Source organism: Prunus dulcis, chromosome 6 (assembly GCF_902201215.1).
Source record: "Prunus dulcis chromosome 6, ALMONDv2, whole genome shotgun sequence".
Classification (NCBI taxonomy): Eukaryota; Viridiplantae; Streptophyta; class Magnoliopsida; order Rosales; family Rosaceae; genus Prunus; species Prunus dulcis.
In genome coordinates, this window is record NC_047655.1 from 19066873 (window position 1) to 19087354 (window position 20482).

General features: G+C 37.2%; 1 protein-coding gene and 1 pseudogene across 1 annotated transcript; one reads left to right on the top strand and one right to left on the bottom strand.

The window, feature by feature from the left end:
* Positions 1-2862: 2862 nt before the first annotated feature.
* LOC117631684 lies at positions 2863-4793 on the top strand (annotated as a pseudogene).
* Positions 4794-18069: 13276 nt separating this feature from the next.
* LOC117631347 (classical arabinogalactan protein 4) lies at positions 18070-19062 on the bottom strand. Its single transcript, XM_034364447.1, has one exon. It carries the CDS (start codon positions 18851-18853, stop codon positions 18419-18421), a length of 435 nt encoding a protein of 144 aa, XP_034220338.1. The 5' UTR covers positions 18854-19062; the 3' UTR covers positions 18070-18418.
* Positions 19063-20482: the final 1420 nt, after the last annotated feature.

Here is a 20482-nt window from a genome sequence, read left to right on the forward strand (position 1 = left end):
ATCTGGGCAAGTATCTTCTGCACGGCTGGCTGCAACGGCAACCTGACCCCCTGCAAAAGCACGTCGGTGAAGAAGACGACTTCACCATCCCCGGGGTCGCTGAGGGATTCGGTAGGGCTCGGGATCCTCATCTTCACCGAGTCCGGAATGAGGTACTCGGCCCTAATCTTCTCAAGCTCCCGTTCGGTAAGCTTGTTCGGCTCCAAGTAATCGACCCCGAACAGGGTCTTCTTCGGTACGCCCACCGGTATCCTAGACCGCTCCCGGTGGATGATCGTCACCCTCGGTCGAGAGGGACCGGCAACGCCCTCATTACGACCGGAGGTAGAGGCCTCCGGCTGATGCTCAAAGGTACCGAGGCGGGTACCGTCTTTATAGACCGCGGCTAAGGGAAGCGGTTGCCCCGTCATCAGTCCTTTGCCGATGCCGTAGGTAGGAACGGAGTTCACCTCCTCACCGATTATTTCAACGTCGGTGTCCTCTCCATCCTCGGCCTCGAGGCTCGCAGCCCCACTGGATGTGTCCCAGCCCGATGACAACTCCTCATCGAACGCATTGGGCTTATTGCCTAAGGATGACTCGCTAGCAGACATCTACAAAAAGACGTACAGAAACTACCCTACCGATGCCTACGTCACTACCTATAGCTCACTAGACCACCGAAGGAGAGTCCTACTAAGGATCGGCTAAGCCTATGCCACGAAAAGACGTACAGAAATAAAAGAAAGTATTGCGAGAGTACCGAACGGTACCTTACCTTGAGTATAGTGGGAAGCTTTGACTGCCGAATGTAGGCTTCGGAAATCGCCTTGAATGCCGAGAACTTCTGTGAAAATCGCCTGGATTGCCGTTCACTCTCTTCGGAAATCGCCTACACAGAGCTCTCGCGTCAACTCTCAAATGCAAAGTGAGCTTTACGCCTGGAGTAGCCTCTATTTATAGGGAGATGGCTGAAACGGTACGCCTCGGGAAACCAAACGGCTCATAAATGCAGCCGTCAGGCGTCACTTCGCTAGCCACGTGTCGTCTGGTGGATGGCGATGTGGGCTGCACGCCAGGTACAGAAGACGAAGTGTCTCTGCACGCCAGGCGCGGAAAACGAAGCGTCTCTGCCCTCACCCCTCTCAGCATCGACGACCCTTCGGGTCTCAGGGGAGTCCCTTCTAAACGATCTTACCGAACGGCAGGGCACCTACGAACTGCCAGGGAGAACCAAATTCCCTTCCGAAGGACCTTCGGAAGAGAACTTGGGGGACTACTGTTTATACCATAAATAAGCGACCTATGACTGCCAAACACGTGGACTGAATTGATATTTATCACAATAAACTCTTCGGCATGTTCCCTACCGAAGCCATACATTTTGACTCTTTGCACCTGGAAACGTGTTATGCCCACAACCCGCTTCTACAGTCCCACATCGAAAATATGAGCATAGTGCACGCCTCCCAAGGCCTATATAAGGAGACCCCTAACCCTAAAAGGAAAAAAGAAGAAACCAACGGTACGCTACCGCTTGATCTGTAATCCAATATTTACTAAATCCGTACTTACTTAAGCATCGGAGAGCCTTCGGCCGGTACCACACCGGTATCCCAAGGTCTTACCGAATGTATCCTTTTGCAGGAACCCGATCTTCCGATGACTAACTCCCTTCTGAAGACATAATATCACTAAGTTGAGCGAGGACACGTGTCAAACTACTTTTTCGCATCAACATATATGATTGGTGTTGTCGCTTTCTTTATCGTTTATTGTTTCGCAAATCTTCTTCAATTGCGCTGCTGTCAAACCATATTATATATTTTTTAAACAGAAACTTGGATATAAACCATTGGACAAAAGAAGAAAAAAATGTCGTAACGAAAAGGCGCACAAAACTTCCCAAGCTTACAGATTAAAAACATAAGAAATTTCACCAAAGATTAAACATGACCTTAATGGCATTGCCTCCACCAGCACTCTGATTTCAAATGCTTTTTCCACTGACCTTAAAGGTTTTCCTGGGCAAATTCAACCACCATTACATCGCTTTTGGCTAGATTGTTCCAAACAGATCTAGATTGGTCAAACACATTGACTTCAGGAATTATCCTGTGTATCTAATCCTAAACACATTTACTTATGACTGCTTATTTGTTATGCATTTCAAGCATGCATATCGTTATATCTTAGTTTGTAGTGGCTCTTTCTTTCAATCAAACCTCCCCAAATTGTACTCGTTCATTAAATATAATACAAGTGACCACTACTATCTTGATAAAACTGAAATTACACCGAAATTAAACTGTAACATTACTAATTAGAAAACTAAAATTAAACTGTAAATACAGAAATTATCGAAAGAGAAAAGAAATACACACTGAACACTGAAGAAAATTTAGAAAAGAACTAACTGGTATATTCAATAATGAAGAGTAAAAAAAAAAAAAAAAGTGGGTCATGGTAAAAGTTTGCTTGTAAACTAGGGATTCTCCTATAAATTATAGGCAACACTAAACGATGAGGACTCCTAAACGAAAGGTACGGAACATTTTATCCAAGATGGGCATCTTATTGATGATATTAAGAGGAGTCTGCAACACTTTGAAGATGTTATTATCTTTTTTAGTCCAAGAGGGGTTAACCAAGTAGCGCATTTTCTAGCAAAGCATGCTCTTAATTGTAATACTATGGTAACTTGGATTGAAGAGGTTTCCTTCTGGCTAGAATCAATTGTAAACGATGACATAGTTATATTTTCTTAATTGTTATCAAGTTCTTCTTTCGGAAAAAAAAAAAGAAAAAAAAAAAGGAAAGTTTTTGTGGAATTCATAATAACACGGACTTGAGCTTTCTCGAGGAAACCAGTTGGAGGGAGGTTTGAGCGCCCTTTTACTCAGAGATGCTGAAGATGATGATACGGACTACAACTGCTGCTACTTCTTCTTGTTATTACTGGAGCAGCAGAGGTATGAATTGTCTTCACTCTAACTCCACTTTTCTCGTTTTCGTCAACAATTACTATGCTTTCTTTCACTCTCAACCTTCGAAACCGATCAAATCTACAAGAACCCAACTAGAGCAGCCAAAAAGAGACTTACCCAAAATCACAAATGTTGAGGATGCTTTCAATGTGTTCGATAGAATGCTTCAAATGCGCCCTCTGCCTTCTGTTGTCCGTTTCAATAAAATCTTGGGTCAAGTTGCAAAATTGAAACATTACTCGGCCGTCATCTCATTCTATAACCAAATGGGTGTGTCGAGAATTGGACATGATGTTTGTACCCTAACCATTCTCATAATTCTTATTGTCAACTAAACCAAATGGGGTTTAGTTTATCTGTACTGGGAAAATTCTTCAAACTTGGTCTTGAACCAAGTGTCTTTACCTTCACCACTCTAATCAACGGCTTTCTTCTCGAGAATAGAGTGGTTCAGGCAGCAGAACTTTTCAATAAAATGATCAACGCAGGTAATTGTCAGCCTGATGCTGTTACTTATGGCACGCTAGTAAAGGGCTTTTGCATGAAAGGTAACAACAGTGCTGCTATTCAGTTGCTTAGGAAGATGGAGGAAGGAGCTTGCAAGCCTGGCTTAGTTGTCTATAACACAATCATCGACAGTCTTTTTAAGGATAAACTAGTTGATGATGCATTGAACCTCTTATCAGAAATGATGAGCAAGGGTATTGCCCCAGATGTCATTACCTATACATCCTTGATTCATGGAGTTTGCAAATTAGGCGAGTGGAAAGAAGCTAAAAGGTTGTTGAATGAAATGGTGAGTAAAAGCATATTTCCAGATGTGCGCACATTCAATGTCTTGGTAGACACACTTTGTAAGGAGGGGATGGTCTTGGAAGCAGAAGGTGTGGTAGAAATGATGATTCAAAGAGGTATTGAACCTGACACGGTTACGTACAGTTCACTCATGGATGGTTACTGTTTGCGAGGAGAAATGAGCAAGGCTAGAAAAGTTTTTAAACTAATGCTTAGCAAGGGATCGATGGTTGATGTTATTTGTTATAGCGCATTGATAAATGGATATTGTAAACATAAGATGATGGATGAGGCCATGATGCTACTTCGGGAAATGACTTGTAAGGGACTGGTTCCAAATATCGCTATTTATAACACTCTCGTCGACGGTTATTGCAAAGTGGGGAAATTAGGTGATGCACAACAGTTGTTCTCAGAGATGCAAGCTTGTGGTCAACTTCCAGATGTTCAAACTTATGCTATTCTACTGGATGGCCTATGTAAAAACCGACAAATTTCTACAGCAATCCAACTGTTTAAAGAGATGGAAGGCAAGAAGGTGGATGTAGATATTGTGATTTACGCTATTCTTATTAAAGGTTTGTGCATAGCTGAAAAAATTGAATCTGCAAAGGAACTCTTTTGTAGTTTATCATCAAGAGGGCTTCAACTGGATGTAAGGACATATAACATAATGATTAATGGACTCTGTATTGGGGGCCGAACAAGTGAAGCAGAAAAGCTGCTTATCGAAATGGAAGAGAAAGGTTGTTCTCCAAATGGGTGGACCTACAACGTAATTATTCGAGGGTTTATCAATAACAATGAGACAGTAAGGGCGATGGAACTTATTCAACAAATGGTGAAGGGGCGTTTCTCTGCAGATGCTTCAACTACAGAATTGATAATTGATCTATTGTGTAAAGATAAAGTAGATCCTGCATTGTTGCCATTGATGCAAAAAGAGAATTATGAACTGAATTTGCCTCAGTTAAAGTTGAAAAGATCTTCTGACCATCCCAATAAACATTGAAGCTCTTCCACCTCTGGCAACCATGGATGTGTTATATCTATTATCTCTTAATCCATCATGTGACAATGTCGAGTAGTTAGTAGATATAACTTTTCCAATAATCGTAACATCTTTGAAACAATTGGCTAGTTTTTTTGTACGCAGGTCTTTTTTAGTTTCTTTCACACAAACATTGTGCAATTGACTGACTGCATGTTTTTGTTATTTTGCGGTATACAGACTTAGTTATTAAAGATATCATTGGGGGATATCCTGTGATCATGATAGAGAAATTTCAATGTTACTCTTTTAAGGTTGTTAAATTTATTAGATAGAAGCAGGGTATTTGGACTGATATAATCAGATTTTTCAGCTGACCAAGACTTTGCAGTTTCGGCAAAAACCAACCAGCCTTTGATTAAGGTGCCTTGTACAACTTTTTTTCAATTTTTTTGATTTCTAATAATTTTGTGAAGGACATGGTGAAATTTGCTGACCCTTGATTGGTTCTGAATGCTCGTTTCAGAGTGATTTAAGATGGGGCAGAATCATTTATGGGTAGAAGCACTTCAAAGGTGCTCATTGAATTGATTTTCCATAGAAGTGATTATTGACCCATCCAAAATCACAATCAAAACGCGCCCTTTGATCCTTTGGTGGTGAAGCGAATTTACACTGTGTTTCATTTTGAGTCTAGCTTTTCTGGTCAGGAGCCTCTGAAGATGGGACTTGGTTTAATTGATTTGCCTATGGTTCTTTTATTCATCGGTCAATCAAATTTTTACATGAAGCCAAATTTTTACCAAAGCTTCTATTAGCCAAAAAGCAAAGAACGGTTGGTAAACCTTGGAAATGGAGACAATATTGTTGATGGGCCAGGACATGGTTTTTGTCATCATGGAATTATTCATTTGGCCGTTTACGAGGTTCTCTAATGAAGAGAGTTTTTGGTCATTTCGCAAAATGAAAAGAAGCCAAAGAAATCCCATGGATATAATATTATGCCTGCAATCTAAACCATAAACAACCCAAATATTGGATCGGCCATATTGCTCAATGTACGTTATGAACTACTTTTCTTTTTCCTTTTTTTAGCATAATCTACATATAAAGACCAAAAAAAAATTTATTTATGGAAGGCAGAATTATATGTAGATATCCACCTGTATCAACCTATGATGAGCCTCAAACAAGACTAAATTTATATTCTACATTTCCTGATAGATATCCTCTTCTATTGAAGGATCCCTCAAATAATTTTATTTTAGGGACGCCCTTTAAGGTACCCTATGAATTTTATTCAACAAATCCAAACGATCTATTTTTTAGGTATTCATTCATAGATCATCCTTACAAAAAAATTAGACAAATCAGAAATCATTTCGATATCCAATTGTGTCCTACAAATTCAATGAATATGGTGCTTCAAGAAAGTACTAAAATCTCAATAATTCAATTGAGTGATAATTTGGACATGATGTTTATCTCTTTACTTTGAACGACATCTCAAGTTCAAAGTTTCTCTCTACCCCATTGATAATAAAGAAAAAACTTGAGAAATATATTAACTGTTATAAAGAAATGAAGCCCACATAGGTAAAACTAGATGACAATTAGTCAAAAGATGGAGATAAAGCTAGAAGGTATTAGTCAAAAGATGGGATAATTATGTTGGGGAGAAATCATTATGTCTCCCTTAAAAGTCATTTGCTTTGCCAATAAATAGGCATTATATTTGCTTGTAAACATATACGAAAGAGAGAAGAGAATAGAGTGAAGAGGAAGAGAAGGAAGAAAGAAGGTGAGTGAGTGGATAGGAAAGAGAGCAGAGAGAAATTCTCCAAGAGAGAAAATTCAGTGAGCCACACATATTGTAAACACTAAAGTTGTAGCCCTATTATTTTATATAGTGAAAAGTTACTGCTGCTGCTCTCCGAGGACGTAGGCATAGTCGAACCTCGTTAAATGCTGTGTCTCATCTACTTTACGTGCAGCTCAATATTTTAGCACATATTCCGTTCATTTTATAACACGTTACTGCCAGCTCTCATATCATTATCATCATCAAGGATCTTCAGGTCCTGATGTAATTGTATGATGAGGATCAAGGAACTTTATTTGTAAACAAGTGATCAGACTTGAAAGTCCTTGATCCTTGACCTGTAAATAAGGACCTAGAGTTCATTGATGATATAACAGTACCGTATTGGTTAAAAGTGCCTTACACATGAATAATAACTGTACTGGCAAATGTACTATACACATGAATAGATATGTATTCATGACTTGATGAATAGTACCGTATACATGAATAGTGACGTATGCATAAATATTAACCATTTTGGGTAAACCGTCACTATATACAAAAGGAAACCTGCAATTCCTTAAACTCATGGATGAGCAATTAAATGAGATGCCAGAAGTTTCTCAAAATATGGACAATTATGTAAGGGCTTGAAGTCCCAAAATATGTACAGAAAATTGTAAAAATGTCCATACCATGAGAATATGTGATTTTTGGCCCGGAGTTCAAAATCTAAGTGGATTGAATGTCTATGCCATGAGAATATGTGATTTTGGCATGAGATTAAAAAAATCTAACAGTGTTGAGAACCTAAAATTCCAACAGTTAAACGGACAACCCTTGAGGTATTATTGCAGATTGTGGTACGCCACATATTTCTTTGGCATAAGAAGATGATGAATTTAATAAAGTTCGATTTTGTTATAATCGACACCTCAAGAAAGAAATATATTTTGTGAATTCCGGTTGTTAAGAATACACCGTGAAATGGATAATATCAGTATAAACTTCAAATGATGAATTGAGGCTCCCCCCATATTTTGTTATATCTGGGCCGGAAGCCCATGGATCCAAATATATGAGAGATCCTGAACTTGAAGTTGTGGGTATATAGTAGTTAATGCTCTTCACTACTATATTGCGATATTAGCGTGGCTTTTACTCAATCCATATTTCATGTCCATTTGAAAAGAGCGAATAAATTCTGAGTATGTGTTTAGCCCGGGCCAGAAGTTACGGGCTCACATGCGTTGAAATATGAAATTTGGGAAAGTCAATTTGATTATTTGAACCTGTAAGGCACAAGGTTCCAAACCGTCATTTTAAAAAGACGTAAAAACCACAGGTACAAGTTTAAGAATGTGCGCAGTTATTATAACAGGAAAGGAGCATATAACAGATAGATTTTTTTCCACCTGCAATGAAGGTGCAGGCCCGGTAAAATCTATAAAATTACATTATGTTCTGGAAGCCTCTGAAGGAAGAGGACAGCGCCAAGTTGACAGGACCTGACCCAATTTTCGCTTTGTAATTCGAGCCAAGTCCTGTGCGTGTCCAACACCTGGCTAATGTCGGGCACAAAAGACCTTTTTACCCTACTCGTTTTAAATTCTTTTTAAACTTTCCCTTAGACTTCTGCCGAAAATTCGGCAGAGTCTCCCCTGAATTTTGACCAAACCCAAAGTCTTCCACCTGTCAAACAAGCTCAAAAACCAAACCAACTGCCAGAATATCTCAAATAACAGGTCTCAACTCCAGTTTATCAGTTTCAACTAGATATCAGAGCATTTCTACACATTTACAGAACTTTAAGGAATTTACAACGAGATCCTACACTTTGGTGGTGGGGCGAAAGCTGGGAAGATGGCCCGAGTGGTTTCCTTCATACTTCTACGGCCTGGGGGAGAAAAACAAGTTTAAAGTTGTGAGTGGACTTCTTCCATAAATGATTTTATACAAATAAGCTTTTATAAATAAGTTTATATGGGTTAATTTCATTATAAAATCATTATAAAATCATTTCTTTTTTTCATAAATGATTTTATATGCCTCTTAAGCTTAGCCATGAGCCTCTCGTGGTCTCCCAAAATTCTTTCATTGGAGACCTGTAGCATGTCTAGCCTTCTCAGTGTATCAACAGAGTACGAACTCACCAGTTTCAACAAGGCATTATTCTCTCCTTTAAGTTTCAAAACCTCTTGTTGAGACTCATGAAGCATTCTTTGAAGAGACAAATTTTCAGTTGTTAGCTTCTGAACCTCGTTTGCTCTAGCACGAAAACGATCAGCCATGTTAGAAACAGAAGCAGCACTCTGAATGCTAGAAGCCATTGAGTCATCAATAGCCTCTTCCTCAGACCTCCCTGTTAACAATATTTCATCCATTGGAGTAATGAAATTCCTAGCTACTATGACAGCAGTAGCATCATTCATCATCATAGAATCATTAACTGTGAGATGACGATTTTGGGATACAAAGGATGGACGCCAAACTTTGGCGTCACTGGTTGTTGTGGGAGCATCATTTAAATTGAAATAATTTGGGTAGGAAGAAGAGGAAGCCATTTTAAGAAGGTTTCGAAGAAAGTCTTAGAAAAACTAAAGTTTCAGAAAATGAAGGAAGTTGAGTTGAAACGCAGTTGCTCCAATCAAGTTTTGTAAAGGCAATATCTATAGACGAAAATGTGGCAACATTTCCAGGATCCCAATATCTTCTCGAATCCCCATATTATCTTTTTCTTTCCCAGAGTCCAAAACTTCACGTGGCCTCTAATAATGTCTGTCGGCACTTTCGGCGTTTTCAAGTATTATTTTCGTCAAAGCCGATCTTGCTTTACGGATTTCACGGAACTACTTTTTCAAAAGTACCCCGAGAATCTCGCAATTTTCCTATGGTTAATTTGAAATTCACCGGTTCTACCTATTCCTCTTATTTGTGTATAAATGTGTTACTAAATTTTCTTTGCAGAAGACATCCAGTTTTCTCCATACCTAGTGATGCGATATCTACTTGTTTTTCTTATCAGTAAGCACTCAATATGCCCGAGAAGCAAGACTATCTCTGATCATCCATTTAGGAAGCGAGACTATCCCTGATCACGTTTTCGCTACATCAGGGAACTGTGAATGCGACCTTATGCTCTAATCTCCTGAGGTCCTTCTAGACTAGGAGAAATGAGAGCTTGTTGTCTGCTCCCACCAGCTTCCTTCCTTGATTGCTTACCTTACCTTGCAATCAATATCACAATTTTTATATTTTTTCTTTCTTTTTATAACTCTCTGTTCATAAGGGATTTTATTTCTTTAGAATGAACATCCGAAGAAAGAATCCATGAAGTGATCCTAACTCTGAGGGTTATTTGTTTTGACAGAGGCAAAAGAATTGTGATTTTTGCTCTTGCAGGATATAACTAGATCATCAAGCGCTACATTATATTTACTGGGCCGATATGAGCTTGAATGATACTTGAGAAAAGTTTCTCCCACCTAAGGATGTAAGCAATACTTGTGTTATTTTATGCTTATATACTTATTTGATATTTTATCTTGAAAGGTAACCAAATGGGGAGATAAGTCCGTTCCAAAAGAATGGCTTGTATGTATCCATGAATTATTAATGCAAATTTTACAGATTGCAAGTTGGATACATTGATAATACACTGCACAGATTAAAGTCCCATAAGAACAAAATATGGGTATAGCAGTGATCAATATGATGCACACCTGTTGCGTAGCAAATGATGTGGATTGAAGTCCCGAAAGGACAATCCTTTGACATGTCAATATTGATATTGTGCACGCCTAATGCGTAGCAAATTGTATGGGTTAAAGTCCCAGAAATTAATTGACATGTATGTATTAATCTGTGGCATGCCTGCAGCATGATAGATATATGGGTTCTAAATGTTCCAACTCCTAAATGGAGATTATCCACGCCCTACTATAAAATAACGCTCCATTGGAGGTTATAATCCACATTCTCACATAATAAAAGCCCCCTGCAGTGGCTTGGGTACCCAAAAGCAAAGAAATGCTTATAATTGATGTATGCACATGCACATGAGAATGGTGGGATCATGAATTGATGAATGACAAATTTTGATTTTGGAGTAGCTACTCAAATCATCAATGGGCTGTGTTGATTGGAACCACGTTCAATTATTAAATGTCGACAATATCATTGGCCAAAATGGAATGAGGTAATTCCATTATAGATAAGAATGAACGTGAAAGAACAAACCCACAATACGAACCCCAAAATTTGTTAATATTGAAAGTTATACTTGGGTGTTCGGAATAAAAGGGAATATACCTACTTTGTATGACACAATGTTTTTGGCATAAACAAGGAATGTTGGGTTTTCTCCATATTTATAGATTCAATTGTGCCACTTTATTGCACATTTACAGAGACCAACATGTTATCTTTAAGGGTTTATGCACGGAGCATATTGCCAGAAGCGATTCCCTAAAGATGTATAAATAGCTGGGTTAAAGCTATATAATGTGTCATAAAGTTTAATCTCTTTAAAAAAAATCCTTGAAAGGATTGAAATTGCATGAAACAAGTCCCTGAATGACATGTGCCTGAAACACAAAATCTGTACTCAATGTTAATGTGCATAAATTGCCTCAGTGAGTATATTGATTATAATGTGTTTGCAACACATTAAAACTTCTGAAGAGTTCAAGAAATATTTGTCTCGACTTAAAGATCGAGCATTATGCCAACGAGATTCTTGCTTATACTAAGAAAGTATTGAAGCATTTTTATGAGGATTATCCGTTGGACACTTTAAGGATTTTTCGGAAGTATATTGGACCGGACATCATATTTTCCAGATAGAGCTCAACTCCATCACCATCATTTTGGGATGATGTGAGGTATATTTGATGCTATCTCCGCATAACACCATGTACGGGCATATTCTTTCAAGTGAACTTACAAATAGCCCAAGTTTTGTTGGAAACGCGGACTCTGAAAATTTCTATGATTTACATAGAGATAGCTCACTGGAAATATATTTACTTACTCAACTACGAGAATTGTTAATGGCTACATCCTCCACTCACTCCGAAAGATTCTCACTCCAAAAGATAGTCATGAAGACATCAGGGGGAGATATTAATCAGGGGGAGCATCTAGAAGTATGTTATACTGATTGTTGTACTCTTCTTTCTTCCTTCCATCAGTTTTCTACCTCACTAGGTTTTCTCCAAGCAAGTCTTTAATGATGCAACCGACATATCATTTGTGGTCTCCAAGGGGGAGTGTTGTAAAGTCAACAATGTGGATCCCAAAATGGCAAGCCCCACTACCCAATTGATTGAAGAATATTAATGATGTTTGTCTGCCAATTATTCGAGTGAAGCCAAATACTTGTGAAGTGAACAGCCAATGTCTTTGGCCTATAAATAGATACCTCCATCAGGAGAAGAGGGCGCTTAGAGAAGAGGAAGAGAAGGAAGAAAGAGGGTGAGTGAGTGGAGAGAAAGAGAGCAGAGAGAAATTCTCCTAGAGAGAAAATTCAGTGAGCCACACATATTGTAAACACTAAAGTTGTAGCCCTATTATTTTATATAGTGGAAAAGCTACTGCTACTGCTCTCCGAGGACGTATGCATAGCCGAACCTCGTTAAATGCTGTGTCTCATCTACTTTACGTGCAGCTCAATATTTTAGCACATATTCCGTTCATTTTATAACATTAACATTTTTGTGTATGTGGGCAAGCAAGGAATAAGGTAGACAGAGCAATATCAGTAATAGTTGGGAAATTTTTATTATTCTTTGAAATCTTAATTATTACATATACAAGACATAATTTTACCCCAAAAAACAAAAATAACAGAGAGAGAGAGAGAGAGGGTAATTAAAGAGAGTAAGGTGAAATCAATAATCCCATATTACCAGAAGAAGAAGTGGTTGCGATGGAGTTATACACAACATCTGAACGCTCAACTTGCATTTTATCATGCACATGCCAAGATACATTGCGTTCGAGATGCACTTTCTCGTACATATTCATACACCATAAAGAAGAAGATGGCCATTTGAAACCACATGATTATTCGTATTGGAAGTATCAGAGACATCATCAACTTGATCAAGAGTCTTGGCATTTTGAACCACATTGCTATAAAGAAGGATTGATACCATCTTGAGTTGATATTGCAAGCACAAGCGTGCTCAGCAAAACCACAGCCCTCAACACAATAGCATATCTTGATGGAAAAACAACAATCAGTGATTAATAAAAATGATCATATATCAACAATATATAAATACAACAAAATTGAATTTATCACAAATTGTAATTTGAAATAAACTTCTGAAACCTTATCAGAAGAGTCACTTTTTCTTCTTTCTACCAACGTGGGACAAATGTCATTGAATTTCATTCAAACTTCCAACATATCTATACCTCCTCTTTCTTATTTGATGAATTATTTCTTCAACTCTGTTTGATTGTCAAAGTTTGTTGGAGGAAGTGGAAGCTAAAGCCCCAATTTATAAGGAGACCCTTTGGCCATATGTGGAAATCCCAATCATTCCAAAACACCATTTTAGCCAATTACATACATATATATATATATATATATGCATTAGAAATATAATGTCATAGGAAATTAGTAGTGTTATTACCCTAGATTGGAACATTACAGGAGTAGACATTCATTAGAAATAGGATGTCATATGAAACTAGTATTGTTATTACCCTAAACTGGAACATTACAACCATTAATCAACATGACAGTAAACTAGCAGTGTATTACCCTAGATTGGAACATTACAGCCATTAATCAACATGACAGTAAACTAGCAATGTTATTACCCTAGACTGGAACATTACAGGGGTAAACATGCATTAGAAATAGGATATCATAGGAAATAAGCAGTGTTATTACTCTAGACTGAAACATTACAGGGGGTAAACATGCATTAGAAATAGGATGTCATAGGAAAGTAGCAATGTTATTACTCTAGACTGGAACATTACAGTCATTAATCAACATGACAGAGCAGTGTTATTATCCTAGACTGGAACATTACAATAATTAATCAACATGACAGTAAATGTGTGGAACATTACAGTCATTAATTAACATGACACGTTAATGAAGCTACGGTTTTCAAGACGTTTTCTTTGTAATGAATTGTTTGGGTTTTTTTATAAAATTGGGATGGGTTTGTTTTGGGTGCTATTTAAGTTTTTTGTATTGGGCTTCTTTTTTAAGTTGAACAGCGGCAGTCATGTAATTTATAATAACTTAAATACTAATTTCTTATGTAGTAAATGAGTTTTGAGTGTGTTTCTAAAGTGCATTCCATGTGGGGGTTTTTTTTTTTTTTTTTAATATAATTTCAACCCCTATTTTGGGTATATTAGTAAAGCTCCCTAGAAATAATTCCTATAAGGTTCAAACTTAGTATCACATGTAATGAACAACAGTCCTGATCTCTTGGACTACAGGGGTCCAAGAGATTTGTGGTCACTCACCATTGAATGTAAATTCAACGGTTCACTAACTCTTGCACTTCTTTTAAGAAACTTTTTTGAACCATTGGATTAATATCCAACGGTAGGTGACCACAATCTCTTGGACTCCTGTGGTCCAAGAGATCGGGACTGTATATTAAAACTCAATAGTAAATAATAATACAACTCTATAATTATGACTCAAAAGAAATACAACTCCATAATAAAATAACTAGCCCTTTGGCACATGCTCACGCATGTGCCAATTAGTTTTCTTTTTTCTTTTTTCTTTTTTCTTTTATTTCTAGAATTAAGAAAAGATAACATAGGTAGTTATGTTTCATAAAAGTATGACATATTATATGATTTTAATTTTAATTTTAATTTTTTTAATATAAAAATGTGAATTTACCATATTATCCTCATTTAATTAGTAATTTCAATTCTTAATGTTTGAATTAACCAATGACATTTTTTTTACCAAAAAATTAACCAATGACATTTTTTGGTATTTTGAATGTTTCATCATTCTCTGCCTTTTGCTTTATATATATATATATATATATATAAGACATTAAACTGATTAAATTTATTCTAGGGAATATTAAAATAATAAGTAACATTAAAAATAGCTTGCAGAAAGTTGAAGGACATTATAAATGTTGCACGTTGTAGTTTATGATCACACACTCATATGCAACACGTTGGATAAGTCTCAGTATGAGGAAGGGAATGGAAGGGAATGAATAAATATGAGTTCTGGTAATGAGATCTACAACGGCACACTATTTTGTTTTGATTTCAACTCATTTTTATCCCAATAAGACTATAACCGCATTTTAAATTTTAGAATTTTGTGGGCAATTTCGCTTTTTGGTCTTCTTTAGAGAAATGCTCACAAATACCACAATTATTATAATGAAGCTTTCAAACAACACTATTATTGGAAGAGAAAAAAAAATAGTCTCATTAGATCGATATCATCTCAATATATTGTCGTTATTGTCTCATTAGATAATCATAATATGACATGAATAAAGTATCAATATTGAGTTGATACTTTCGATATTATATTGTTGATTTGCTACAGTAATAGTAGTAATTCAAAGCATTTCTCTGTATTTTGATTAGGTCTTTTATGTTCTACTTAAACTCTTTTCTAAATTGTATGTAGCAATTTTCGACTATGAATTTAACAAAAGAAGAAGAAGAGGGTTTTATCATACTTTGGTAGATTACATGATTGGTCTTTGATTCTAGACGCTTGTCCGAGTCTTCCATGTGTTTGTGTTGCATTAAAAAGTCTTTAATTTTTTGTAAGATGTCGAGGATTAAGTAGGTGTCTCCTCTATGACTTATGAATGATTGATTTCCTTGAATTCAATTGCTCCATCTTGTGCTAGTTATGGGATTTCTTTTTCTCCCTCGGCCTTTGGAGTTCAAAAGACTAGAAGTTCCTGCACATACAAACAACTACCATTAATTTTTCGGTTTCTTTGCTTTCTCACTTCCTTTTTTATCTGAGGCCCTTGAATTGAACATTGTCCCTCAAATCAAATCAAAGATCTAGCTTCATTCTTTATCTTTGACAAGCTTTTTTCATTTTTTTTTATAATCGAATTAGAAAATTGATATTTGGTAATGCAATCTAGCTTATCAAATCTCCAACAGGTCCTACACAACTCATTGTTTTTATTATATCTACACCCTTTAAAAAACCAAAAACCTTTTGGTTTTGATTTATCAACCAACGGCCTAAAATGAATGGGTTTTGTCCATTATACGCAAGTAGGAAAATCACCATGTTAATTTGGAAGAAGAAGGTTTAAAACTAAGCAATCAGATGAACAAAACTTAAATTATATTTGAGTTGAGTCACCATGTTAAAGATAAAAACAAAACAGATTAAAAGAAAACCAATTAGCTCCTTTTTGGGTTGAGTCAACAAGATTAGAACCAAAGGTCATACGAAGTGTCCATAAGATAAGCGTGGAACATGACGGACATTGATGGATGTAACAATCGTATACTTGTACTGATTTGATTCATGAGAAATATAGTAAGGCTATGGGATCTCGTGTTTTGTCTTTGATTGTGAATGACAAAGTTCGTTCAGATCTTTTGGTGAAGCATATTGAAGAAGAAGTCTACCAATCGTGATGCTCGATTCAGTTGAAGATGGTTCTTGCTTTCAGAGGATCTTCATTTGTTTCAAGGCTTGCATTGATGGTTTTCATTGACAGGCATTGGGGCGTTTTGGGAAGGTTGATCATGGGAATCCATTGGCTACAAAATCTGAAGTTATATTGGATTGGATATGATATTTCCAATTTTGAAACCAGCAATTTATGTCAAGCAAAGTGCTTCTCTTAATTATTTCCTAATTATTTCCTAATTATTTTCCTTTTTCCTTTTTCTCATAGTTTTCTAGTTTAGTTTCCTCCAATAACTCAACTGTTATTTGAAACCCTTTGTACCATAAAAATGTAAATCTTTCAACATAAAAGTACAATGTGTAGAACTTAACATTCATCATTTTGAACTATATATGGTGACTGTTACAGTCCTAAAGATGTGAGTACTTTCCTGACTAGTAAGAACATATATATCATGCAAACATAATGAACTTTTTACTATCTAATCGGCATTTCCTAACTACTAAGATTCTTCAAAAAGAAAACGAAAAAGAGAAAAAGGAAAACCAGCATGCATATTATATTATAGGTTACTGACATTTCTCACCCTATCATTCTGGACAACCCAAGTCTGTCTACATACATATTTGTTTTAAAATTTGGCACTCATCTATTGTAGCCTTGTGTTAGATGCGAGTTATTCTATAGTGAGGGCCTTATTAGATGAGCCTCTCTATCTTAACCGTTGAATCAAATTGATTACTTTGATCCCTAAATAAGACCTCATCTAATATTTTTATCTAATTTAATCCAACGATTAAGATATAAAGCCTCATCTAATGTCGTCATCTAAGGCCTTAACTATAGAATTCTACGATTCTTCTTAGATGTCTGGTCTGAGATGCCATAGTTGTTCTGTATGAGGGCTTACTACTTACAAGGCCCAATTGTTACATAATATTTTATTCTTAGGTACAGAAGGCTCCCAATGCCCAAACTAGCAAAAGCTTTACCAGCCAGGACATGGGATGGGATTAATGAATCAAGAACAATTCCAAGCCAATAGGCTTCTATTACTAGGTGGCAGCCAAATTTAGGGGTGGTGGTTGTGGGTGCGGTTTAGTGTGGTTTGGTTTAAGCCTCAAATAGCACAATGAATAATGTGACGTTGCAGTTCAAATTGATCTGGTTCAGGCCACATTTTATATTTTATAGTGATCAGTCTCCCTTCATAAGTAATTAAGGAAATATTCATCAAAAGCAGAGGCAACTTCATACCCTAAATTTACATAGTAGTTGAGAAAATGTCTAATCGTTGAAGATGGAGTTCGAATAGGTTAACAAACTTAGGCTTTAGTGTTAAGTGGTTGATATCAATGACTAGGATGAAACATAATAGTAATTGGTGATGACCAATAAGAAAATAACAAGCGTAAAGTTAAATCAAACCGTTTGGATTTCCACATAGAAAAGAATACAAGAATTTTAATGATTGTATATTAGAAATGCTATAGTCTATCTAAAGTCCAAATCACTTTCAAAACAAAATTATTACCACCTAATTTCCTCCTTTTTTCTTTTTTTTTTTAAACTTTTCATCTACAAGGGATCACACGTGGGAGAAACACTATGGAATCACACAAAAGAAAAGACTCAAGTTTAATGGAGCACTTGGAAGAAATGATGGTAACTTTTGAAAATTGTTGGGTCAACGTCAAGCATTGGAAGAAGCTTGTAGACAAGCCAAGGGAGTCGGATTCCACATCTTTCTGGCACAGCATATGCTTACCCTTTGTCAAAAGGTAGAGCCACCTAACCCTACAAAATTATGCCTCGATTTTCTCTCCAAATTACTTCCTCATTGGAAATGTGGTAAATTAGAAAAATGAGAAAGAAAAAAAAAAGAAAAAGAATTGCAAACTGTTTTATTCAACTATCATCAGATGTACATCCAAACGACTCATCTACAAATGTGTGCACGTGTCGACTCCGAAACAATATGAATCACCGAAATAATTAAGAGCACTAATCACCATCCAAATATCCCCCATGAGTCAAACCCAATAAGTTAAAAGGAAGAAACACAGCAAAAAAAAAAAAAAAAAAACCACTAAAGCAGAATCAAATGAAAATAATAGATCTCGTCCGTCCATCAAAACCCAGATCCAGCAGCCTACGAGTCTCCAAGTGGACGAACTGCAAAAAACCCAAGAGAGCCAGCCAGCCAAGGCCAAACTCTACGAGCGTCTTAAGCCAACACAACGGCAAACAAGGCTCCGGCGAGAGCAGTTCCGGCAATAGCAGCGCGGCTGGCCAATCCAGGAGCGTAGTTCCCACTGGGAGGAGGAGGAGCAGATGGGGTGTCGGCAGTCGGGGAGTTCGGGCTGCCGGCTGGGCCCGCGGGTGCAGGTGGAGAAGTTGAAGACGGTGTCTCGGCTGAGGGGGGGGAGGCTGGCGCTGTGGTGCTTGGAGCTGGGGCTGTGGTTGGAGATGGAGTTGGTGACGTGGTAGGTGCCGGGACTGGTGCGGGGGATGGAGGGTTGGCTGTGGGTGGTGTTGCGGTTGGTGGCTTTGCGGTTGGTGGTGTGGCGGTGGGTGCGGCGGACGGGGCTTGGGCTATGCATGATGTAGCCAAGAGACCCAAGACCAAGAGAACTTGAAACCCAGCAAAACCCATCTTCATTTTTTGTTTCTCTTCTTCTTTTTGTGGAAGAGAGAGAGAGAGAGAGAGAGAGAGAGAGGTTTTGATGAGTTTTTGAGAGTTTTGGGAGAGTGAGAGTTTGGGGAGTGAGGGAAGGATTCAAAAGGAGAGGGGAATATAAAAGGGTTCAGGGAGAAAGTGGGGGGCTGTTGAGGGACAGCTCCTTTCTAAATTCAATAATGTGAGATATTGAGATTCCTTCATGGAGGGTTTTAATTTAGGGTTTATTATATTTATACATTAAAATAAAATAAAATAAAACCACATTGCATTTGCATTTGCATTTGCATCTGCATATGCACCCACCACGACCACAATACATATTTAATTGTAACAAATTTTTTATAAAAAAATAATTACTAATTTAATAATGTGGTTAAGCCAGCGAGGGCGGTGTGAATAATTGGTCAATTCTTTCAACTTTCTTCAAGGATCGGGTACGGGCAGAACCACCTAACACGAATTGCTACGCTTCGACGCGTGTCCTAATTAGGGTTATATCGGTGATTTAATCACAGTGTGAACATGGTTTAATGGCTGAGATTGTGTGATCATGGCAATTTGGGTTGGACACGTCACGTGTTATGGTTGCTTGAGGGTTAGTAGAGTGTCTTTTTCTACCACATATTTGGTGCGTTCGCATTTTCGGCTTGGCAATATAATAGTGCGGAGCTTAGCTTTTAACAGTCTGGATTCAGTTGTTGCCCTTTTCAACAACTCCAAACGTGGTCGGTGGTTTTACGGAAATGACCCTTTGATTATTAGTTGTTGCTAATTATCATTAACAATCACACTAAACGCACACCCACACACAGTGTTGCCTAACCATCTCATGTAACGTAAACAAGTATTGCTAAGTCTTCAGGCTTAGCCCAACTTGTGATGGTAGGTGGGAAAATAAATTTGAAGACAATATTGTTTTACAATCAACACAAAAAATGTAAGTAGGTAACCTTATTTTGTTTATTGTTAACAATAATGCTGAATGGACCATATTTGTGTATCGCTTTGTAAACTATATTTCTAATAAGAATAAGTCGGGACTTATAGAGCGCATGACCTCGAATGCATAAATAACTAATATTAACCATTTAAACTATAAATCCTTTGTATATTAAATCTTATTCTAAAATTAACCGTGGTTATGTTAAATACGATGCTTGAAATGAATACCTAAAACTTATCCTATTGGAGTTCTAGAATACAAATGGCGTAAACATAATTTGTACACATGGCCAACGCCCATTGGTGGCTATGATAAAAACGGTCTAATCAAAATTGGGATCCAGCCACGTTTCGGTTAACTGTGTTTTACTTCGGATGAAGACCTTTTGTTGTATGCAAGAGACTTCCTTTTGTTTAATCAAGTTGATGGCTTTTTTGTGCCAGCTGTGTTCTGTTGTAATTAGGCGTTCTTCTGTGGGATAATTGGGGAGAGAGAAAAGAAATTTATAATATTATCTTTTTATCAGATTATATTATATGTTTAATAATGTTACCGTTGCTTCGTAGCAAATGGAAAACAACTAACATGTTCATCTCAACGAACACGAATAAAAAATACCTTGGCCTCCAAATTTTTCTTGTCTTGTTGTCGTCTTTTGACTCCGT

Coding starts and splice junctions, on each gene's coding strand:
- LOC117631347 (XM_034364447.1), bottom strand. CDS start 18,853: ATGAAGATGGGTTTTGCTGGGTTTCAAGTTCTCTTGGTCTTGGGTCTC.